General features: G+C 45.0%; 1 protein-coding gene across 2 annotated transcripts in view; it reads right to left on the bottom strand.

The window, feature by feature from the left end:
• The window catches only part of KCNIP3 (potassium voltage-gated channel interacting protein 3), a 227,157-nt gene that overhangs the window by 128,674 nt on the left and 74,339 nt on the right, over nt 1-24,144 (bottom strand). The window contains exon 1 of one of the 2 annotated variants that reach the window (XM_077469521.1): nt 7,107-7,254. The exons of the other annotated variant lie outside the window; for it this stretch is intronic. Within the exon in view, the coding sequence (XP_077325647.1) occupies nt 7,107-7,203 (97 nt within the window). The 5' untranslated portion in view covers nt 7,204-7,254. Of the gene's footprint in view, nt 1-7,106; nt 7,255-24,144 lie in introns of those variants that run through there. 2 annotated transcript variants of the gene reach the window in all.

The following is a 24,144-nucleotide window of genomic DNA, read 5'->3' as shown; positions in this document are numbered from 1 at the left end:
CCTTGACACTTACTGGGTTGTCATTACTGGCCCAGACATTTGCTGGGGGTTATCATTGTTGGCCCCAATAGGGCTTATTTTATTCCCACAATCTCTTTAGTGTATCCCCAGGCCCTATTTTGTCTATGCAAAGAGGGAAAATTGGCACACTACAAGCCCACTTTAGTCATACCCACTTTTGGCTACACTCCCTTGTGCTGTCAGCACCAGCACAGGATCAGCACAGAACCCCCCCAAAAATTGTCTGGAGTCACCTCTAGATCTAGTACTCTGAGATTTTAGATTTTTCTCTCTGCACTTATCTGTAGGTGGGTTTGGTCTCAGCCCTTGTATGCATGTCCATGTATCCTCACCTATCAGCAGCATATTAATTTTAAGCTTCCAGTTTTCTGCGACTGAAAATGTTGATAAAACACTGTTTTATCATATATGCTTTCTTACTTTTTTCTTTTTCAGAGACTGTTTTGCTGTAACTCTGAGCTGCATCTGTAGCAGTATTTTGTACTTTGGCTATAGCTGGGCCCATAACCTGTTGGAAAGCTGCTGCAAATTGTATTGCACTGTACAAGGATTAAACATAACACATACTACCACCTAGTGGCAGATCTAGTAGTTACAGTAAAATATATATGAATAGGGTTGTTGCATCTAAGTCAGTACAAATAGCATGTTCATGCATATACTTTAAGTGCTACTGATGCTGGAACAATTAAGACTCATTACTTTTTTATTTTGCAATATTAGAACCTAATTCACACAACTTTTTCTTCTGAGAAAAAACAAAACATATCTGTCAGCATCTCTATATTGTTTACAAAAATATAAAGGAATGATTCCCCAAACCCCAAAAATACCAGACTGCCAAACCAAAAATAAGGCAGGCCATACACGGTGGGAATTTGAGGTTGCAGGAAAGAGATCTTCACAATTCCACCATCAACACAGACAGTGCTGACAGGGAAATCACTCCTGCCAAGACTGGGCTGTTTTCAGTTCATGCTACAACTGCCTCCCCCTAGTTTATTAGAATCATTCATGGTCATATGCATATAACAGCAAATAATCTTAGTGGCAGAACGCATACTTTATGTAAATAGGGGTTGACCTTATGAAGATGTGAACCTTCTGCTCATGAAACATCCATGAAGTATTTAAAGTAATGCTAAACACTCAGCATTTATTTACTTAATGCACTGTTATTAAAGGGGAACTGCAGTCTGCTCATATAATTTGTAATAAAAACATATTTGCCATTCTGAAGCTTCCCTCCAACCACTTTGCATATTATTTTATATATACAGGACTGTGATTCTGTACTTGCCAAATATGCTGTAGAAATCTTCATCCACTGAGTCTGGCTGCAACCATTTTAACTGTGGGCAGCTGAAGCTGCTGTCTGTTCACTTCCTGGATTTACACAGACACACAGAGGCATACTGCCAGCTCTGCAGCTCTCATTGGCCCTCTTATGACTGATCCCCCCTCCCTTCCTGGCAAACTCTCTCTCTCTCTCTCTCTCTCTCTCTCTCTCTCTCTCTCTCTCTCTCTCTCTCTCTCTCTCTCTCTCGAGAGAGAGAGCTGTGTCTGATGTCACAAGCCAGGAAGTGGGCTGTATAAGGTATTTACTAGCAGAAAAAAGTTTAACTAACCAAAGTTAAAACAACATGGGCAGACGATTTAATAGATGGAAAGATGAAAAAAAGACTGATGATCCGCTTTAAGTAGTGACACATGTCCAGTACATCTTAAAGAGGCTGTATACCCTCCTATATACTTTGTACCTAGATGTAAGCCTAGAATAAGGTATCTCCTAAACATGCACCGTTTAGGAGATATTTACTGTATACTGCACCGATGATGTCATTGGCCCATGCGCTCTGAAGGAACGTCCGCCTGTGCCTTCAGGAGCGTGTACCGTGACCGCCGGCTCCCACACGCATATGTGGGAGTGACGTCACATGGCTCTGGCCAGTCACACAGCCGGAGTCCGTGACCCCGGAAGGAAGACGAAGATGGATGTGGCCTGTAGTGGGGGCGACGCGGGCTTCATTTGCAGGTAAGTGTCACATAATGTGCTAGTATACGATGCAGAGGTGATCTCTGTCCTACCTTCCCTAATGCCACCCCTTCTAACCCCAAAGAAAACTTTTCACTCAAAATTGAAGTTAAATGGCTGTAAGGCCTTTTATTATAAAACAACAAACAAAAAAGAATAAAATTAAATAACCAACCATAACTTTATATATTTAATAAGGTCCTTGAAGGTACCATGTAAAAAAAAAACTTTGGCATCTGTGGCACCAGTTAGCTAAGTAATGCCCCTAGCTGAAAAGCACAGCTGCAAGGGCAATCCCAGCTGACCTCAGACACCCTACTACCATTAATTGACCGGACTAACTAGAGGACACCATGCCTAAGATGGGTTCCCACTTTTTTCCCAAAACACCAGATTTCAACCACCTTCAAGAATGCCATACTTCTCCCACTATCCTAATCACGGTGTCCTATCATATAGTGTCCCCCATCGGATAGTGTCTGCTGTGTACTGCGCATGCGCAGTACACAGCACACAGCACACACAGATTCCGAAAATAGGCGAAGATGAACGGCGCCTGCGCCGTGAGTCCAGGTTCTAGCCCCACCATCCAAGTAGAGATAGAGTTGGAATAAAAAGAGCCGAGCGCAGCGAGGCTGAGCCTGAAGTGCGGCGAGCGAAGCGCGGCGAGCAAAGCGAGCCCGCGAGGGGCCCTCTAATATCGGCAGCCCAATGTCTGCTTGGATGGTGGGGCTACCACCTCGATTCACGGCGCAGGCGCCATTCACCTTCGGAGATTTTCCAAAGCTTCTTCTGCGCCGCACAGCACAAGCCAGAACACCGGCTACCATAACCATAGCCAAATCAATCAGGGTGGGAGGGATCTAACGACTTCTACTCTCCCACTAGATCTGTAATTCTACTCCCTGCAAACCTTCCTCCTATACTACTCTGCTACTATGCTTTTGAAAGCCAATCATGTAACTACTTTATACTTTCCTCACTCTTTTTTTAAACACTTAACCCCACACTACCTGGTTCCCCTTCCACTCTGTCATGTCTGCCCTGCACTCAATTGATTTCGTTCCTACCCCTAGGCTTGCCTATACTGTCACAGTAAAAGGATGTGTAAGGCCTCATGCACCCTGGACATTTTCAAAGCTGCTGTTGTCAGCTTCAGGCATTTTTTTCTACAGTCAGTAAACTCCCCAGCATGTTATCCTATGTGTCCAAGCACACATAGGCTTTTATCTGTGTTTTTTTGGAAAATGTGTTTTCTGGCTGAAACCCCCCCAGAAATAGTGGGTTTTCAGAGGAGTTTTTCAGCTGTAAAAACACTTCCGAAATTCCGACCTTGTGTATGCTCCATCAAACTTTTGCTGGCGGAATTTCTGTCAGCAAAAGATTGAGAGCAGGTTCTCTATTTTTCCGTTGGAAAAAGTTTGTCTGTATGCAATTCCGGCGCGCAATAAAAAACACGCATAATCGGAAACAATTCGACGCATGCTCAGAAGCATTGAACTTAATTTTCTCGGCTCCTCATTGTAGTGTTGTACGTCACTGTGTGTATGTAAGCCAAGCTTGAGTGGAATTCCGTCGGAAAAACCATCCAAGATTTTTTTTCAACGGAAATTCCGCTCGTGTACGAGGCATGACTCTGATAAAAGCTTAAAAACGCAGAAAAATTTGTAAAACGCTGAAAACCATGGCTATTCTGCATCCATCAGTGTTTTTGAGCCATAAGCTTTTGTGCGAGTATAGTTTTGCTAATACAAGCTAAAAAACGCTACAGCTATAAATGCTTAAAAAAAACCTCTGAAATCCCTAGTGCAAAAATGCTGCAAAACTAATTTTAAAGCTACAGCTTTCTATAGCGTAACACTACTGGCATTTTTATAACGTCCAGTGTGCATGAGGCCTAAGATGTAAGATGTGTAAACTGTGTCAGTTATGACATAATCTGTCAAATCCTGTTCTATTCAGTCACCGACTTGTCAGTGTGGAAATTTTGACATCCTCTTGTGCCATGCATGACCGAAAATAAAGGTAACATGCGTCATCTCTGCTGCATACTGTAGGCCAGCCACCCTCTGTTGTTAATGTCCATACACAAATGATGTAAGGACTGATCAGAGGAACAAATGCCCCATTATGTTGTGTACGATTCGTGGACTCGGCATTGTGATGGTGGATTTTCATTTCAAATCAAGCATCTCTGTGTAATAACAATACATGATAAGAATGGAAATTGAAATCCTGTAGACAGGGCTGGATTAACGTAGGGGCTATTGGAGCTGCAGCTCCAGGCCCCTACCTTAATATAGGCCCAGCCACCCAAAAAGGACATGGAAAGCAATGGGTCAACTGGAAGAGATCTCCCCTGATGGGCCCTGCATTCCACATGCACCGCCTGGGCAGGGTGGTGGGATTGATAATGGGCACTGCATGAATGGTTCTAACAGAAGCCTAGTGCACGCCACTGCAGGGCTCTTACAGACATCTGGGGCTTCCATAGTTTAAGGCCTGCGTAGCTGCACTCTTTCAGCTCAGAGTGCACGCCAATGCACGGCCCTTACAGAAACTTGGCAAATCAAATGCCAGGCTTCCCTAGTGTTATGCCTGTGTGGTTGCGCTACTTTTGAGTTTGGGTGCATGCCAGCACAGGCTCTTGGAAAGCAGAAGGGTGACCAGTAAAAGGCCCATCAAAATCCTCAGCACCAAGCAGATGATGCTCTTAATCCGGCCCGATAAACCCAATAGTACAGCTGGCTGCTACTGAAACACTAGGGAATTTCCATTTGTAAATACATCAATCCTCTAAGGATTCAAAGCAGTGTATTGATGGTTCTATCTTGTTTGCAGCAGACACCGTTATGGTCACCAGTTGCCCCCCTCACCCTCCCTATTGATTAATTCAGAGTCCCTTCTCAGAACATGTGTGCAAAACATGAGTTCTGACTTCAAGCAGTATTCAACCCAAAAGCAAAAATGTATTATATTGCAGTTTACATTAGAAGTGACAACTGCATTCGTTGTCTTTTTTCCATTTCTGTTTTCACCTGGTAATCTGGCCAGTAACACATCTTCTCTGTTACTGTGCTCCCACTCTGGATTAAGGAGCACAAGGGCACTTTAGATGGATTAGCAGATTATTAGATGGTTTAGCAGATTTTTATAGATTTACAAATTGAAATCACACTCCAGATAACACTCTTTAAAGCGGTTGTTCACTCTAGAAATGTTTTTGAAAAGTCAGCAAGTACTGTAGCTGCTGACTTTTGATAAAAGGACACTTACCTGTTCAGGGATCCAGCGATGTCCTCACCCTGGCTATTTCTTCACTAGCCTTCAGGTTTCTTGGCAACAATATCCTAACAGTGGGCCGCTGGCTATGTTGCTTTCGGCTTCACAGCTGGCTGCCCACTGTACATGTGCAAGCCACGCTACTATTTGTGAATGGTCCCGCAGTCTTCTGGAATGTATCTCAGAAGACTTTGTGGGAGTAGGAGGGTTAGGAGAACTTCTGCTCAGATCACCTAGGAAGTGGGAGTGGGTATCTGTCAAAACTAGGTACCAGCTCACCACCCCCAAAAATTACATGTCAAATATGGGAGAGGAGGGGTGCAGGAAAACCTAAAGCAGAAAGTCCCGCTTTATGCAGTTACAGCAACAGTTTTTTCCTTTTGAGATAAAAGTTTTACTTAAATAAATACAAGATGATCATTGTAATCACTGGTGTCAGTAGTAAATGGTTTGTCTCAAATCTCTTATGCCCCGTACACACGAGAGGGATTAAGTCTGACAGACCTCCAAAGGAGTTCCGCCGGAGTTCCGACGGAGTTCTGGCGGACTTTTCGACCGAACGGACTTGACCACACACCATCACACCAAACTCCGACGGAGTCGAACGTGATGACGTACGACTGGATTTGACGTAGGAAGTTCATAGCCAGTAGCCAATAGCTGCCCTAGCGTCGGTTTTAGTCCGTCGGAGTAGCACACACACGAGCGAATTTTTCGAAGGGGACCGGGTCCGGCGGAGTTCCGTCGGGAAAATTTGAAGCATGCTTCATTTCTAAAGTCCGTCAGACTTTTGCGAAGCTAAAGTCCGTTGCAGCCCACACACGATCGGATAGTCTGACGGACTCGGTCTGACGGACTTTGGATGTTGAAAAGTCCGCTCGTGTGTACGGGGCTTTATGCTATGTACACACGATCGGACATTCCGACAACAAAACCGTAGATTTTTTTCCGACGGATGTTGGCTCAAACTTGTCTTGCATACACACGGTCACACAAATGTTGTTGGAAATTCCAAACGTCAAGAACACGGTGACGTACAACGCACACGATGAGCCAAGAAAAATTAAGTTCAATAGCCAGTGCAGCTCTTCTGCTTGATTCCGAGCATGCGTGATTTTTGTGCATCGGAATTTTGTACACATGATTGGAAAGTCCGACAACAAGTCTTCTTGTCGGAAAATTTGAGAACCTGCTCTCAAACATTTGTTTCAGAAATTTCAACAGCAAATGTCCGATGGAGCATACACACGGTCGGAATTTCCGACAACAAGCTCACATCGAACATTTGTTGTCGGAAGATCCTATAGTGTGTACGGCCTATAACTGATACATCTGCAGGGCAGCTTGTTCTGATGAAAAATAACAGACTTACTGGCTGGAACATCATGTGAGAATTAAGGTAAGAAAGCCTAAAAGAGAAAATGAATGCAGCCTTCACATCTAGGAATTGGTAAGCTGCAATATAATAAATGTTTGCTTTTGGGCTTATCATGACATTTATTCTGACTTTGCGGATCTGCATGCTTTTTTAGGACAGTGACTGAGAAAGTATTGAAGCCAGAGACAATTAAATAACTAGAATTTTAAGAAGGAGGTAAGGTATGGCAGCCATTATATGTCAGGACAGGTTTCCTTAAACCAGTAAATTCATCTCATGTCTAAGGGTCCCTTTTAGTATTTAGTATGTGTAAGTGCTGATATATCATGGCAGCAGATATACACAAATATACTCCAGAAGATAGTTGTAATAGAAAAACAGAATTTTCACCTGCTGCCTGATGTCTCTCCTGGGTTGTCCTCTGTAGAAGGCTCATCCTTCTCTTCTGATTTCTGTGCACTTTCATGAGGCTCATGCTTGCCCCCATCAGTTCCTGCAACTCTGCTTAGTATGATCTGTAGGTAGAAGCCACGTTCTAGGTTGTTACATGCGAGACTCTTACATTTATAGGCCTTCCCCTTTGAAAATGCTAACACCTTCCTCTTTCACGCAGAGATCTGAAAACACCTTTGTGTTTTTCTTCTTTCTTCTATGACTTCAAAAGGCCAGAGAACTTCAAAGGACAATTGTGTCACATGGACTGGCCTGAGCTCTCTACAGTATTATTATTTTTATTATTACCATGTACTATTATGTGCAAAACATAAATGGTAGTGGACATGCTGCAAGATTTTAAGGGGTTCACATAAGGAACCGAGAATTTCTAAATTGCAGTACATGCAATAACTTTTTCATTTTGCTTAGAAATAAATTAACAAAAGTAAAAGGACAGGGGTGCCAGATGTAGCAGCTATTATGTTGAGGATCACTACAGAGTTCCAACTCTAAACATTTGACCCACCCACCCCTGCTGCTTAATGTAGCATATTTGGGCTATGCATCACTGGTTTGTCTCCTGCCAGCTGGAAATACTGATAAAAACACAATGGCCGCTTCTGCATTCATAGTGTTTACTCATTTTTATCCATCCCTTTCATCTGTGGTAACTTTAGCCAATTCCACTAGCTATAAATTTGTATATAGACTGCACTGCCAAAAATGTGAATCAAGATTAGTGATAGACGAACTTCCGACGGGACGTATGGCGAACGCGGACCGCAAATGCGGCCGATAGTTCGCGAACCGGAACGTTCGCGGCGGGCCCCATTGACTTCAATGGGAGGCGAACTTCGTAAACCTACAGGTCAAATTTGCAGCCACAAAATAATTAATAGCTGTGCAAACATAGTCCCACCACATGGCCAATGACATAACACATGTATGAGGTGAATCTGGGATCGACAACTACAAGCATTCTTTTTTTATATGGGAAATTGTTGTGACAATTCAGGACTGTGGAGCGCATGAAGGCAATGGAGGAGAGGGAAGGTCAGGGACCAGGGTAGGCAAAGAAGAGGGTGCAGGAGATGATCACCAGCAGCGTGACATACAGCAATGACACCTGCACCGTGATATACAGCACTGACACCAGCACTGTGATATACAGCACTGACATCAGCAGCGTGACATACAGCAATGACACCTGCACCGTGATATACAGCACTGACAGCAGCACCGTGATAGAGAGCACTGACATCAGCAGCGTGACATAAAGCACTAACACCAGCACCGTGATATACAGCACTGACAGCAGCACCGTGATAGAGAGCACTGACATCAGCAGCGTGACATAAAGCACTCACACCAGCACCGTGATATACAGCACTGACAGCAGCAGCGTGACATAAAGCACTCACACCAGCACCGTGATATACAGCACTGACAGCAGCACCGTGATAGAGAGCACTGACATCAGCAGCGTGACATAAAGCACTCACACCAGCACCGTGATATACAGCACTGACAGCAGCACCGTGACAGAGAGCACTGACATCAGCACCGTGATATATAGAATTGACATCAGCACCGTAATATACAGCACTGACACCTGCACCGTAAGCCGCCCCAGGAGGAAGTCAGCATAGCACAGGGATGGTGGGAGCCCCTTATAATGAGCATAGCACAGGGATGGTGGGAGCCCCTCATAATAAGCAGCCCCAGGAGGATGTCAGCATAGCACAGGGATGGTGGGAGCCCCTCATAATAAGCAGCCCCAGGAGGATGTCAGCATAGCACAGGGATGGTGGGAGCCCCTCATAATAAGCAGCCCCAGGAGGATGTCAGCATAGCACAGGGATGGTGGGAGCCCCTCATAATGAGCATAGCACAGGGATGGTGGGAGCCCCTCATAATATGCACAGCAGAGGTACAGCCCCAGGAGGAAGTCAGCACAGCACAGGGATGGCGGGAGCCCCTCATAATATGCACAGCAGAGGTACAGCCCCAGGAGGATGTCAGCACAGCACAGGGATGGTGGGAGCCCCTCATAATAAGCAGCCCCAGTAGAAATATGACACCGCTCAACCTCTTCAAAGAGGAGGGTACAGGCATATAGTACGGTGTGCTTTTTTTGTACAAGGAAGTGAGCCAAATGAAGAAAGAAGGTCTCTGTGCTCGATTAAAAAAATTGTTTATAGACATATACATGGTCTACTGGTCACATGTGTTGAATTCCTCCGAGATCCATGCCTCATTCATTTTTAGAAATGTGAGGTAGTTAACACTGTCGTGAGCTAGGCGAGTACGCTTATCGGTCACAATCCCCCCTGCTGCGCTGAACGTCCTTTCGAAAAAGGACACTGGATGAGGGGCAAGCCAACAGTTCGATTGCAAATTGGGCAAGCTCTGGCCAGAGGTCAAGCCTGCCCACCCAGTAGTCCAGGGGTTCATCACTCCTCAGAGCGTGCACATCGGCCGTTAACCTGATGTAGTCGGACACCTGACGGTCTAGGCGTTCCCTGATGCTGGATCCGGATGACACCTGTCGATGGGTCGGCTGAAAGAATGACCTCATATCCGAAGTCACCAACACATCTTCAAACCGGCCTCTTCTTGCAGGCGCTGTTGGATTGGTACCCGCAACTCCTTCTCTGGGAGTGGGAATTGCTCCTGTGCCAGCGCACGCAAAAGCAGAATGCAGCATTTCTCGAAGCAAGGCCTGGAAGTGCTGCATTCTGACAGCCCTCTGTGACGGCGGTAACATTTCCGCCATTTTGTGTTTGTACCGGGGGTCTAAGTACGTTGCCACCCAGTACTGGTCCTTGACCCTTATGCTTTTTATACGGGGGTCCCTATTAAAACACTGGAGCATGAAGGCCCCCATTTGCACTAAAGTGGAAGCAGTGTGGTGGCCTGGCTCCTGCTCATCATCCAGGATAATGTCGTCCTCTTCATTCTCCTCTCCCCATCCACGCACAACAGGGATCCCAGAAAGGTTTAAAGCATGCTCTTCTTGCTCCTCCTCATCCGCCCCGGCACCATCCTCCTCTGACTCCTCTTCAGACTCCTGTTGTTCACTTGTCTCAGATAGAGTAGCCCCCCCTGGGAATTCATCCAGCATTGCGACTTCCTCATCTTCCCGCTCCTGCTCCTCCACAGCTTGATCAATGACACGACGCAATGCACGCTCCATAAAGAAGGCATAAGGTACCATGTCACTGATGGCGCCATGGCTGCGACTGACCAGTTTGGTGATCTCCTCAAATGGGCGCAGAAGTCTGCATGCGTCGCGCATGAGCAGCCACTGGCGTGGTGAAAAAAAACCCAGCTCCCCAGAACCGGTTCTGCCGCAGAGTTCATACAGGTAGACGTTAACTGCACGTTTCTGCTGGAGCAGCCTATCAAGCATATAGAAGGTTGAGTTCCATCGCGTCGGGCAATCGCAAATAAGACGTCTGACCGGCAGCAAGGCGAGCCATGGCCGTGTAAGATCTTCTGAAATGGGCCGAGCTTTTCCTTGCCTGCCGCAAGATGTCCTGGACCCCAGGGTATTTGACAACGAATCGCTGCACGACCAAGTTTAAGACGTGTGCCATGCATGGCACGTGCGTGATTTTGCCCTGTTTCAATGCGCTAAGCAGATTGGCATCGTTGTCACACACCACTTTACCAACTGTCAAATTGAGCGGTGTTAGCCACTGATCTGCCTGTGAACGCAAAGCTGAAAGGAGTGCCGAGCCAGTGTGGCTCTTGGCTTCCAGGCACAACAGACGCAGCACGGCATGGCAACGTCTCACTTGGCATGTCGAATAGGTTCTGGGGAGCTTGGGCGGCGCAGCGGAAGAGACGCTAGCAGCGGAAAAGGAGGAGTCAGCTGAGGAGGAGAGAGAGGAGGATGGAGTAGGAGGAGCAGGAGAAGAAGAGTCAGCCCTGCATGCAATCCGTGGCGGTAAAACCAAATCTACACGGGTGCCACGGGTTACATGCTTGACGGCCGTCAGAAGGTTCACCCAGTGGGCAGTAAAAGTGATATACCTTCCCTGCCCGTGTTTGCTAGACCACGTGTCTGTGGTCAGATGTATCTTGGCACCGACACTGTGTGCCAGAGATACATTCACTTGCCGCTGAACATGGCCATATAGCTCTGGGATGCCCTTCTCTGAGAAATACTTCCTTCCTGGGACCTTCCATTGTGGTGTTCCAATGGCCACAAATTTGCGAAAGGCCTCCGAGTCCACCAGTTTATATGGCAGTAGTTGGCGGGCTATGAGTTTTGACAAGCCAGCCGTCAACCGTTGGGCAAGAGGGTTATCCGGCGTCATCATTTTTTTTACGCTCGAACATTTGGCCCACGGAAGCCTGCCTTTTTTTTAAAAAAAGTGAGCTTGGCGTGATGGAAGGTGGAGTGGAGGACAATTGTGAGGAGAGAGGAGAAGGAGAAGTAGAAGACGAGGCTGGACGGTGAGAGCCTGCAGTGTGGCTTTGTGTGTTCTGTTGCTCCCACTCGGCTCGGTGATGGCTGCTCATGTGCCTTCTTAAGGCGGTCGTCCCTAGGTGAGTGTTGGGTTTACCGCAACTAATGCGTTGACTGCAAAGATTGCAGATGACAACGCTATTGTCAGCAGCGGACACGTTAAAAAAAAAAGCCCACACTGCGGAGCCATGTGCCGGTGTCCTGGGAGCACCAGATGTGACCGTACATGGTCGATGACTCGCTCCTGATACATTTGCAGTCTGCTTTGTCCCTCCTGTGCAATGTAAGTTATTCCTGCTTCTCCTCCCTATCTGCTGGTCCATATCTCCCTCTGAACTCCCCTCCTCTTCCTCTCTTGTGGGCACCCACATGAAATCACTAGACACATCATCATCAACGTCATCTTCCCCACCGCTATAAGTAGAGATCTCGGATTAGGCAGCAACACCGGGGACCAACCTCCTCCTTGGGCTGATCTGGGTACTGTCGTCAGACTGCTGACTAGCGGTTGTTGCTGCCTCCGCTTCCTGATCCAATACCAAGAGTGGCTGCGCATCAGAAATGTCTTGATATGGATCGGAAAATAATTCCTGTGACTCAAGCGGAAGGTATGTGGTGGTGGTGGTGTTGTTGGTGGTAGTGTCTTTGGGGGTGCACATAGCAGAGAGTGAAGAAGAGGGTGCAGATCGAGAGGATGAGGAGGGTGCAGAAGAGTAAGACTGAGCGAGCCACTCAACCAAGTCTGGTGCGTCCTTTAAAGTAATTGAACGCACCTTCTGCAACTTCCCACTTTGGCTCAAGCCTGTTGCTCCTGCCCTACCCCTACCACCCCTGCGGAAGGGCCTGCCTCTTCCTCTGCCTGTCATTTTTTAAATGACCCTGTGACAAAACTCTCAGTCCCTATACCGATGAAGGACTGCTGCAGTATAGGGCAGCGGTCAGCAGTAGTGTACCTCAACCCTATGTATTGTGGACCGATACCAGTCCTTATAGAATGGCAGACTGTACCTCACTCAACCCTATGTACTGTAGTACCCTATACCTTACCAGTCCTTATAAGGACCTTTGTGGACCAAGTAGGTTGTGTGTGACTGATTAGCAGACTGTACGTCAGTCCCTATACCGATGAAGGACTGCTGCAGTATAGCGCAGCGGTCAGCAGTAGTGCACCTCAACCCTATGTATTGTGGACCGATACCAGTCCTTATAGAATGGCAGACTGTACCTCACTCAACCCTATGTACTGTAGCACCCTAGACAGACCAAGTTACCAGTCCTTATAAGGACTTTTGTGGACCAAGTAGGTTGTGTGTGAGTGATTAGCGGACTGTATGTCAGTCCCTATACCGATGAAGGACTGCTGCAGTATAGGGCAGCGGTCAGCAGTAGTGCACCTCAACCCTATGTATTGTGGACCGATACCAGTCCTTATAGAATGGCAGACTGTACCTCACTCAACCCTATGTACTGTAGTACCCTATACCTTACCAGTCCTTATAAGAACCTTTGTGGACCAAGTAGGTTGTGTGTGAGTGATTAGCAGACTGTACGTCAGTCCCTATACCGATGAAGGACTGCTGCAGTATAGGGCAACGGTCAGCAGTAGTGCACCTCAACCCTATGTATTGTGGACCGATACCAGTCCTTATAGAATGTCAGACTGTACCTCACTCAACCCTATGTACTGTAGTACCCTATACCTTACCAGTCCTTATAAGGACCTTTGTGGACCAAGTAGGTTGTGTGTGAGTGATTAGCAGACTGTACGTCAGTCCCTATACCGATGAAGGACTGCTGCAGTATAGGGCAGCGGTCAGCAGTAGTGCACCTCAACCCTATGTACTGTGGACCTATACCAGTCCTTATAGAATGGCAGACTGTACCTCACTCAACCCTATGTACTGTAGCACCCTAGACAGACCAAGTTACCAGTCCTTATAAGGAGCTTTGTGGAACAAGTGGGTTGTGAATGATTAGCAGACTGCAGCAGAAGGGCAGCAGTCAAGTATAATATTCTTTCTATATTTGGAAGAAAGAATATTATACGTGCACAAGCCTATTACCATACCACTGATACCTGAAAAGAACCTTTGTGGAACTAATAGTAACAGCTACTGATTAAACTGACCCTCACTGCCTCACACACTGCTTCCTGCCTGTCCCTATATAAACTGACATAACAGAGGCTACTGGAACAATAATTGAAATAGCACTTTTGTGGACCTGATAGTAACAGCTAATGATTAAACTGACTCTCCCTGCAGCACACACCATCCTGTCCCTTTCTCTAAACTGACAAAAGACACTCAGGCTGCTGCAACAATCACTAGCACAGCACTGCCTATCCTGAACTACACCTAACACCTATACCAGTCCTGAAAAGAACTTTTGTGTACCAAATAGCTAGAGATTTGGGTCACTGTAATCTCTCCCTGCTCCACACAGCAACCTCTCCCTATGGTGACAGAAGAAAGAATGTAAAATGGCCGCCGGATCGGGTGTATTTATAAGTTAGGGGGAATGTCCAAGTGTCCATGTGCTGTAATGTCTCAATTGGCTGTCCTGTACCCCATGATGGATGTGTCATCATAGGTCAAAGTTCTTTTACACAGTAAACACTGAAGGCCGCCGGGCGAACGGCGCCAATAGTCCGCCGAACGGGCGGACCGCGAACAGCCGAAATTCGCAGCGAAACGACCGCCGGGCGAACCGTTCGGCCATCACTAATCAAGATTAATAAAAAGTTTACCACATATAAATGTGCAAAAAAATTTAATAAATGAACAGCACCAAAAAACGAATGCCCAATGTATGCATTGGTAACAGATAAACACCTAACCACTTCCAGGTACTCCAGATGACCTCACGTGGATGTAAACTCACCACAATGGATGGACTTTCTATTACTAGATATGTCTCACTGTGCTTTTTTAGGTTGGACCCACTGTGTATCTTAACATCAACTTGACGATTCATATGGACCAGGATACGATTCCTTCCAATGCCATACACCGCCACTCAAAAAACAGTATCAGGGAAAAGGTTCCTTGTGCAAAGCAGCTGAATTTTTTTAAACAATATAAAAGCTTACAATTGAGTATATCCCTCACATTTTTGTGAATATTTTATTAGATCTTTTCATGTGACAATACTGAAGAAATTACACTTTGCAACAATGTAAAGTAGTGAGTATACACCTTGTATAACAGTGTAAATTTGCTGTCCCCTCAAAATAACTTAACACACAGCCATTAATGTCTAAACCGCTGGCCAGGGAAAAATTTCAAATTGGGCCCAATTAGCCATTTTCTCTCCCCGGTGTCATATGACTTGTTAGGTCTCAGATGTGAATGAGGAGCAGGTGTGTTAAATTTGGTGTTATCACTCTCACTCTCTCATACCGGTCACTGGAAGTTCAACATGGCACCTCATTGCAAAGAACTCCCTGAGGATCTGAAAAAAAAACATTGTTGCTCTACATAAAGATGGCCTAGGCTATAAGAAGATTTCCAAGATCCTGAAATTGAGCTGCTGTACGGTAGCCAAGACCAAACAGAGGACAGATTCAACTCAGAACAGGCTTCGCCATGGTCGACCAAAGAAGTTGAGTGCACGTGCTCAGCGTCGTATCCAGAGGTTGTCTTTGGAAAATAGATGTACGAGTGCTGCCAGTATTGCTGCAGAGGTTGTAGGGGTGGGCGGTCAGCCTGTCAGAGCTCAGACCATACTCCGAACACTGCATCAAATCGGTCAGCATGGCTGTCATCCCAGACAGAAGCCTCTTCTAAAGATGATGCAAAAGAAAGCCCGCAAACTGTTTGCTGAAGACAAGCAGACTAAGGACATGAATTAGTGGAACAATGTCCTGTGGTCTGATGAGACCAAGATAAACTTATTTGGTTCAGATGATGTTAAGCGTGTGTGACGGCAACCAGGTGAGGAGTACAAAGACAAGTGTGTCTTGCCTATAGTCAAGCATGGTGGTGGGAGTGTCATTGTCGGGACTGTCAGCACTGGGGAGCTACAGTTCATTGAGGGAACCATGAAAGCCAACATGTACTGTGACATACTGAAGCAGAGCATGCTCACCTCGCTTCAAAGACTGGGCTGCAGAGAAGTATTCCAACATGATAACGACCCCAAATATACCTCCAAGATGACCACTGCCTTGCTAAAGAAGCTGAGGGTAAAGGTGATGCACTGGACAAGCATGAAATAAAAGGCGGAGGAGCTCAAGGTCTCCAACATCCATCAGCTTTGAGGTCATCATGAAGGAGTGGAAGAGGACTCCAGTGCCAACCTGTGAAGCTCTGGTGAACTCCATGACCAAGAGGGAAGTGCTGGAAAATAATGGTGGCCACACAAAATATTGACACTTTGGGCCCAATTTGTGCATTTTTATTTACTGGTTTACTCACTTTTGTTGCCAGCGGTATAGACAATAATGCCTGTGTGTTGAGTTATTTTGAGGGCACAGCAAATTTACACTGTTATACAATCTGTACACTCATTACTCTACATTGTAGCCAAGTGTCATTTCTTCAGTGTTGTCACATGAAAAGATATAATAAAATATTTTAAAAAATGCCAGGGGTGTACTTACTAATGTGAGATACTGTATATTTTCCTAAGGACCGGCACTAGATACTGTAAATACAGTGCTTATGGTTAAGATGACTGCAACCGCCCTGAAGCCGGAAGCTGGCTTTCACTCCAAGGATGAGATATAACATAATGACTGGGGAACACTGCCTTAACTAGTTTCATCTGTAATTGTATGTCTTAAGGAAGCTTAGTTTCGGGGCAGTGGCAACCATCCAAATCATAAGCACTGTTTAATATTACAGAGCAACTAACACCACCTTTGATACTTCATAATAATTGAAGCCACCTAGCTTGATGAGACCAAGATAAACTTATTTGCTTTACATGGTGTCAAGCGTGTGTGGTGGCAACCAGGTGAAGAGTACAAACACAAGTGTGTCTTGCCTACAGTCAAGCAAGGTGGTGGGAGTGTCATGGTCTGGGGCTGCATGAGTGCTGTCGGCACTGGGGAGCTACAGTTCATTGAGGGAACCATGAATGCCAACATGTACTGTGACATACTGAAGCAGAGCATGATCCCCTCCTTTCGGAGACTGGGTCACAGGGCAGTATTCCAACATGATAACGACCTCAAGCACATCTCTAAGACGATCACTGCCTTACTAAAAAGCTGAGGGTAAAAGTGATGGACTGGCCAAGCATGTCTCCAGACCTAAACCCTATTGAGCATCTGCGGGTCAGATGGAGAAGCGCAAGGTCTCTAACATCCACCAGCTCCATGATGTCGTCATGGAGGAGTAGAAGAGGACTCCAGTGGCAACCTGTGAAGCTCTGTTGAACTTCATGCCCAAGAGGGTTAAAACAGTGCTGGAAAATAATGGTGGCCACACAAAATATTGACACTTTGGGCCCAATTTGAAAATTTTCACTTAGGGTTGTACTCACTTTTGTTGCCAACAGTGTAGACAGTAATGGCTGTGTGTTGAGTTATTTTGAGGGGACAGCAAATTCACACTGTTATACAAGCTGTACACCCACTACTTTACATTGTAGCAACGTGTCATTTCTTCAGTGTTGTTACACGAAAAGATATAATAAAATAATTACAAAAAATGTGAGGGGTACTCACTTTTGTGAGATATTGTATATATAGCATACCTGTATATCAATACAGGTAAGCCATATATACAGTATTTTTTTGTTGTTTATATGTATATGTTGCACTGATCTATTTATTCCTGTTGTACATTCAATACCCAGAGGACTATGAAGCCCTTTGTTCCCCAACAAGATGTTTTTTCCAAGCTGGATTATAGAATATTTTATTGTATTTTTAAATACAGTTCTTCAATAACTATTAGCATTAAAAGCTCTGAGAACACCAAGAAATGAATAATACAGAGAAATCAGGATTTTACTGTGCAACAGATCGATAGTGACAGATAAGGAGATTTCCTGGAACAAACAATTCCAGGCAATGGTTAAATAAAACTATCATAGACCCTGGGTTGTAAGTCAAGTTGTGGGCCGCTTAGAACCAATCAAGAGACAGAAGTAACTGTAATCCTTCACATTCAGTGTTATGTGAACCCCAAGGGCTACTTCTATCATACTTCAGGGTACTTCTGTTTTAAATTCTACATTAGTATAGGAAGGAAATAATACCTAACATATAAAGCAAAGTCAGTACAATAAATATTTAAAAGGTCAGTACATCCAAAACTGATATTTTAGGTTTTTGTAAAAATTGCAGAGTTAAACCACCTGATATTTTTTTATATAATTTGGTTACTCTATTGGTGAGATTTCTGTCACACATACTGTTGCCATGAGGACTTTCCACTGTTGAACTATCAATAATTGTATATTATGTTGAATACGACCAGTGCTAGAACACACAAAGCTGAATGGGAAAACTAAGAACCTTCAGTTACATACATAGTTACATAGTAGGTGAGGTCGAAAAAAGACACAAGTCCATCAAGTCCAACCTATGTGTGTGATTATATGTCAGTATTACATTGTATATCCCTGTATGTTGCGGTCGTTCAGGTGCTTATCTAATGCCTCATACACACAATCAAACAATTCGGTGGAAAATTCCGGCGGACTCAAGTCCGCCGGACAATCCGCCCGTGTGTAGGCTCCGGCGGACTTTTACCCAAAAGTCCGGCGGACTAAGAAAGTATTTTTGCACTCCAATCTGTCCGCCGGACTCGCATTTCGGCGGACAATCTGGCCGTGTGTGTGCGAGTCTGCCGTACTTTTGAAATGAACAGACTTTTCCCGCCCAGTAGGAAAAGCCCAGCCAAACGAGCTCAGGCTGGACTTCTCCTTTAAAGGAGAAATGCAGAAAGTGAAAAAACATAAACACATACAGTGGTGTGAAAAAGTGTTTGCCCCCTTCCTCATTTCCTGTTCCTTTGCATGTTTGTCACACTTAAGTGTTTCGGAACATCAAACCAATTTAAACAATAGTCAAGGACAACACAAGTAAACACAAAATGCAATTTGTAAATGAAGGTGTTTATTATTAAAGGTGAAAAAAAATCCAAACCATCATGGCCCTGTGTGAAAAAGTGATTGCCCCCTAAACCTAATAACTGGTTGGGCCACCCTTAGCAGCAACAACTGCAACCAAGCGTTTGCGATAACGTGCAATGAGGCTTTTACAGCGTCCTGGAGGAATTTTGGCCCACTCATCTTTGCAGAATTGTCCTAATTCAGTTACATTAGAGGGTTTTCGAGCATGAACGGCCTTTTTAAGGTCATACCACAACATCTCAATAGGATTCAGGTCAGGACTTTGGCTAGGCCACTCCAAAGTCTTCATTTTGTTTTTCTTCAGCCATTCGGTGGTGGACTTGCTGGTGTGTTTAGGATCATTGTCCTGCTGCAGAACCCAAGTTCGTTTCAGCTTGAGTACACGAACAGATGGTCGGACATTCTCCTTCAGGATCTCTTGGTAGACAGCAGAATTCATAGTTCCTTTTATCACGGCAAGTCTTCCAGGTCCTGAAGCAGCAAAACAGCCCCAGACCATCACACTACCACCACCATATTTTACTGTTGGTATAATGTTCTTTTTATGAAATGCAGTGTTCCTTCTACGCCAGATATACTTGGACACACACCTTCCAAAGAGTTCCACTTTTGTCTCATCGGTCCACAGAATGTTGTCCCAAAAGTCTTGGGGATCATCAAGATGTGTTGTGGAGAAATTGAGACGAGCTTTGATGTTCTTTTTGCTCAGCAGTGGTTTTCTCCTTGGAACTCTGCCATGCAGGCTATTTTTGCCCAGTCTTTTCCTGATGGTGGAGGCATGAATGCTGACCTTAACTGAGGCAAGTGAGGCCTGCAGTTCCTTGGACGTTGTTGTGGGGTCTTTTGTGACCTCTTGGATGAGTCGTCGCTGCGCTCTTGGGGTAATTTTGGGCGGCCGGCCACTCCTGGGAAGGTTCACCACTGTTCCATGTCTTCGCCATTTGTGGATAATGGCTCTCACTGTGGTTCGCTGGATTCCCAAAGCTTTGGAAATGGCTTTATAACCCTTTCCAGACTGATAGATCTCCATTACTTTCTTTCTCAATTGTTCCTGAATTTCTTTGGGTCTCGGCATGATGTGTAGCTTTTAAGGATCTTCTGGTGGACCTTACTGTGTCAAGCAGCTCCTATTTAAGTGATGCCTTGATTGTGAACAGGTGTGGCAATAATCAGGCCTGGGTGTGGCTATAGAAATTGAACTCAGGTGTGGACAACCACAGTTATAGTATGTTTTAACAAGGGGGGCAATCACTTTTTCACACAGGGCCATGATGGTTTTGATTTTTTTTCACCTTTAATAATAAACCTCTGCATTTACAAATTGCATTTTGTGTTTACTTGTGTTGTCCTTGACTATTGTTTAAATTGGTTTGATGTTCCGAAACACTTAAGTGTGACAAACATGCAAAGGAACAGGAAATGAGGAAGGGGGCAAACACTTTTTCACACCACTGTACCTACTCACCTATATGGCTGCAACATCAGTCCAATGCTGCAGGTCCCCCCTTTCGGCTCTAAGCCCGAGAATTTAGTGATTACATCCCCATGGATTACTCTTGGGTCTGCTCTGAGGACAGAGCGGTGACTGCCAGTCACCTCTTTGTGCTCTGCCCCTCCAGTGCTCACTTTTAAAAGTATAACAAGAGGTTCAACTTTTTTCAATTTTGGATAGACTGGAGAGGGTTTGGCTTATTGCTGTCTGTTGCCACATTAGGGAGGTTCAGCCTCTCTATTTGTCCTGGTGATTATTATCACTGAAAGTGAAAGAACATCTCAAATTTAAGGTTGTCACCAGAACAGGAACAGATGGAAAATCTTCCAATGATTAAATTAGTTCCCACCTCTTGTTTTTGGTATGGGACAGGAAGTGGAGGTAAATCTCCCCAATCGGACACAGATGTCAAAAAAACTGACAGGGGTTATAAACCTCTTTAACTGTATGCAATTTTTTTTAAATTGCCTTTAGTTTGCCTTTTACCAAAATATTGTACTTCAGTAAACCTATCGTTCAACTTAAAATTATTGCTTTTGTTATCTTGAAAAGCCACTTTAATGGAATAGCAGTGGTGAAAAAAAGCACTTGTGGGTTTAGTAGGGTTGTTACCTGTCAGGGACCATGTGCCTGGATTTCAGACTGCCTGAAACCCGTACACCTTATTCAGACTGAACTATGATGTCCCAGCAGGGTTGCTGGCTGCAGTTGTCTAAGCCGAGAGTGTCTGTTACACTCTCTTTCACACTGCCCAAAGCCAGCACTAACAATCCCCCACCCCCCCCAAACACACACACACACACAGATGGGAGAGGAGAGAGGACTCGATCTGCACCCCTTACTCCGGCCCTACCCCTCTGTGTCTGCCCACACTTCATTGCCTGGCTCTGAGCCTCAACAGGGGCTGGAAATTTGAAGTCCAGCAGCCTCAGATGCATCTGGATGAGAGATGCTGACTGCCAAGGGGTGATTGAGCTCACCATCCATTCTTGTCTATTACTGAAGTCTCCCCCCTTCTCTCTCCTGCCTGTGAGAGAGTACACTAGGGAAAATCAGGGTTCTCAGGCCACCCCTTATATCAGAGTTCCACTTTACACCAAAGGGCACAGTGTCCTCTCCGAACATCAGAGTTCTCAGTGTTCCCCCTTAATTCAGGGTTCCTTATGTTAGAGTCCCCAGAGTTCTCCCTTACATCACAGTCTGCAGATTCTCCCCTTACAGTGAAAGGGAACTCTGCGAGTTCAGATGTAAAAGGGGAACTCTGTGGACTCTGATGTAAAGGGGAATTCCTGTTATTAACTTCATATAATTAGAAATGTTATTTAATAGTAAAATATTTGTATAGTTTATACCATAAAAAAAATTGCTATGCACCGCTAAAGTGTTCGAGTTTGACTTGAAGAAAAGGTGGCAACCCTAGGGTTTAGCCAATGGTGCCTACATAGTCTATGCTGCAACGTATCCATCTTTGTCACCTCAGAAAGTTGGGAGGTATGCATACCTAATTGCCAAACAGCATTTCTAGCTCATTGCAGCTATAACTTTCATAAGCCGGTGCCTCAAGGCCAACATCTTTAACATTACACTAAACACTATCATTTATTTAACATGTTGATAATGTTTAACTTCATTGCCCAGCAGAGCGCACAGTGGGGAGACAATAAAACTCAAATGTCTGCACATTACTTTCACCCAGTGGAGGTGGCAGCGCTACATTATTTAACCCAGTTAGAGCATCCAGCCTTGTCAAACGCTATTCACTGTGTGCAATAGCTTCCAGGTAAAAGCCATTACAGGATGTGGAAATGTGATCAGTGCAGCAGTTCTACGCCATATTGTTTTATACAACACTGCATATAGAGATAGGTAAATGTCTCCATGGACATTAGGTGAAGGTTGATGATGTCATGACCAGGCAATAATTGTCATGTCTACAGGTCATTTCAGACCGTAGCAAACACTTTGGTCACTGGAGCGTGAGGGAAAAGTAGGACAGTTTGGATCATTGTGGCTGACAGATATAACATGGTTGGTAGGAATGCAAAAAATTCCCTTTTTAGAAAAAAAGTGGTAACTTGCCCAAACAAAAAGAAAAAAAAATTATTCTTGATCACTATAAAAAAAGCCTTTGAATATTTTTTTTCAATAACTCCATCAGTATCACCAGCAAAGCAGCTTCATTATTATCCCATTAAAGAAGAGGGGATGTGTGCTGCATTTTGAGATTTCCTAATTTGCCACGTCACAAATTTTAATTCTCCATTACAAACGCTAGTTTAGAAGACTGACCACTTCTGGCTTGTCCTTGCTTCCAAGCATGCGTGTTTGTACTTTGGACTTTTGTCCGACGGACTTGTGTACACACGCTTGGAAAATCCCACAACAGACATTTTAAAACCTGCTATCCAACATTTGTCCATTGAAAATCCGACAATTGTCCGATGGAGCATATATACGGTCGGATTTTCTGCCAACAGCCTGTCATCACACATTTCCTGTTGGAAAATCCGATTGTGTGTATGAGGCTTTAGAGTATACTTGCAATCTCTGCACTTACCTACTCTTTCCCAGTCTAAATTTGGAGTTCTTGGAGAAGGATTTTATGGCTGAGGAAATAGAGTGGCTATTTGTTCATTTTCCAGTGGTAAAACACCTGGGCCAGACGGCCTCCCTGGTGAATGGTACCGAGTGTATGCAACCTTATATGCACCTAAACTATTGCAGCTATACGCTGCCTGCAAAGAACTCTCATCCTTAACCTCTTCTATGAGCCAAGCACACATTGTTCTCATCCCCAAACCTGGTAAGAATTAAAATTAATGTGCCTCTTATAGGCCGATTTCCTTGCTAAATTATGACTTCAAGATATTGACCAAGATTCTGGCCACCAGGTTCCATCCATAGTCAATGATCAATCTGATTTCATACAAGGGAAGTCAATGGATATTCATTTACATAGGGTTTTCACACATATACAGTTGCCTCCATCTGAGACCTCCACCAGGGTACTGGTCACATTAGACATCGAGAAGGCATTCGACTCGGTGGCATGGTCCTGGAAACTATAGGATTTGGGATAGAATTTTGCAGATGGATTGACATCTTGTATAGGTCCCCAATGGCGCAGATTAAACTGGGTGCCCTCTCGTCCCTCTTCGCCATTGGACGTGGAATGAGGCAGGGTTGCCCACTGTCGCCAGCCCTCTTTGCTTTGGTGATGGAGCCACTTGCTTCTGCCATTAGACAGTCTAACATAGTCAGCGGCATCTAGGTCAGCTCCATACATGAAAAACTGGGCTATGTATGCTGACGACCTTATGAATGATCCTGGTCCTTCCCTTTGGGAGACCCTGGACATTCTTTATGATTTCACTGCCTGCTCAGGTCTTAAAGTTTAACTGAGATAAGTCCCAAATATTGCCAATTCACAATGCAGCAAGATCCCAGGCAGACCCCACTCTTTCGTTGGTATGGACAGGTCAGACTAAATATCTTGGTATCCAGATCTCTCAATCCCCTGCAGACTACTACGCACTAAATTTAGCTCCATTGGTGTAAACTATGAAGGAGAGGTTGAAGGCCTGGGTTCATCTCCCCCTCTCCCTGACTGGGCAAATAAATGTATTCAAGATGAAGCCATTGCCTGTTTTTCATTATGTTCTTAGACATTCCCCGGTGTGGATACCCAAAAAAGTGTTCCGCCTAATAAAAACAACTTCTCTCTTTTCTCTGGGGCATGAGCCAACCAAGTTTCAAGCTGACGGTGCTACAGAGGCCCTGGAGCGAGGGGGGTCTGGCTTGTCCTGATCTGTACAAATATTATTTGGCTGGCCAATTGACACATGTGCAAAATTGGCTGATATCAGACGAGTCCAATGCAGCGGTGGTTTTGGAAGCAGCTTGTTCTTGTTCTTGTTGAATTCAAACGCCTTATC

This window comes from Lithobates pipiens, unplaced genomic scaffold (genome assembly GCF_037356315.1).
Source record: "Lithobates pipiens isolate NorthernLeopardFrog02 unplaced genomic scaffold, aLitPip1_a1.2 Scaffold_8, whole genome shotgun sequence".
In the NCBI taxonomy this organism is placed as follows: Eukaryota; Metazoa; Chordata; class Amphibia; order Anura; family Ranidae; genus Lithobates; species Lithobates pipiens.
Note: the sequence above shows the minus strand (reverse complement) of the source record. Positions and strands in the feature narration are given on the sequence as shown.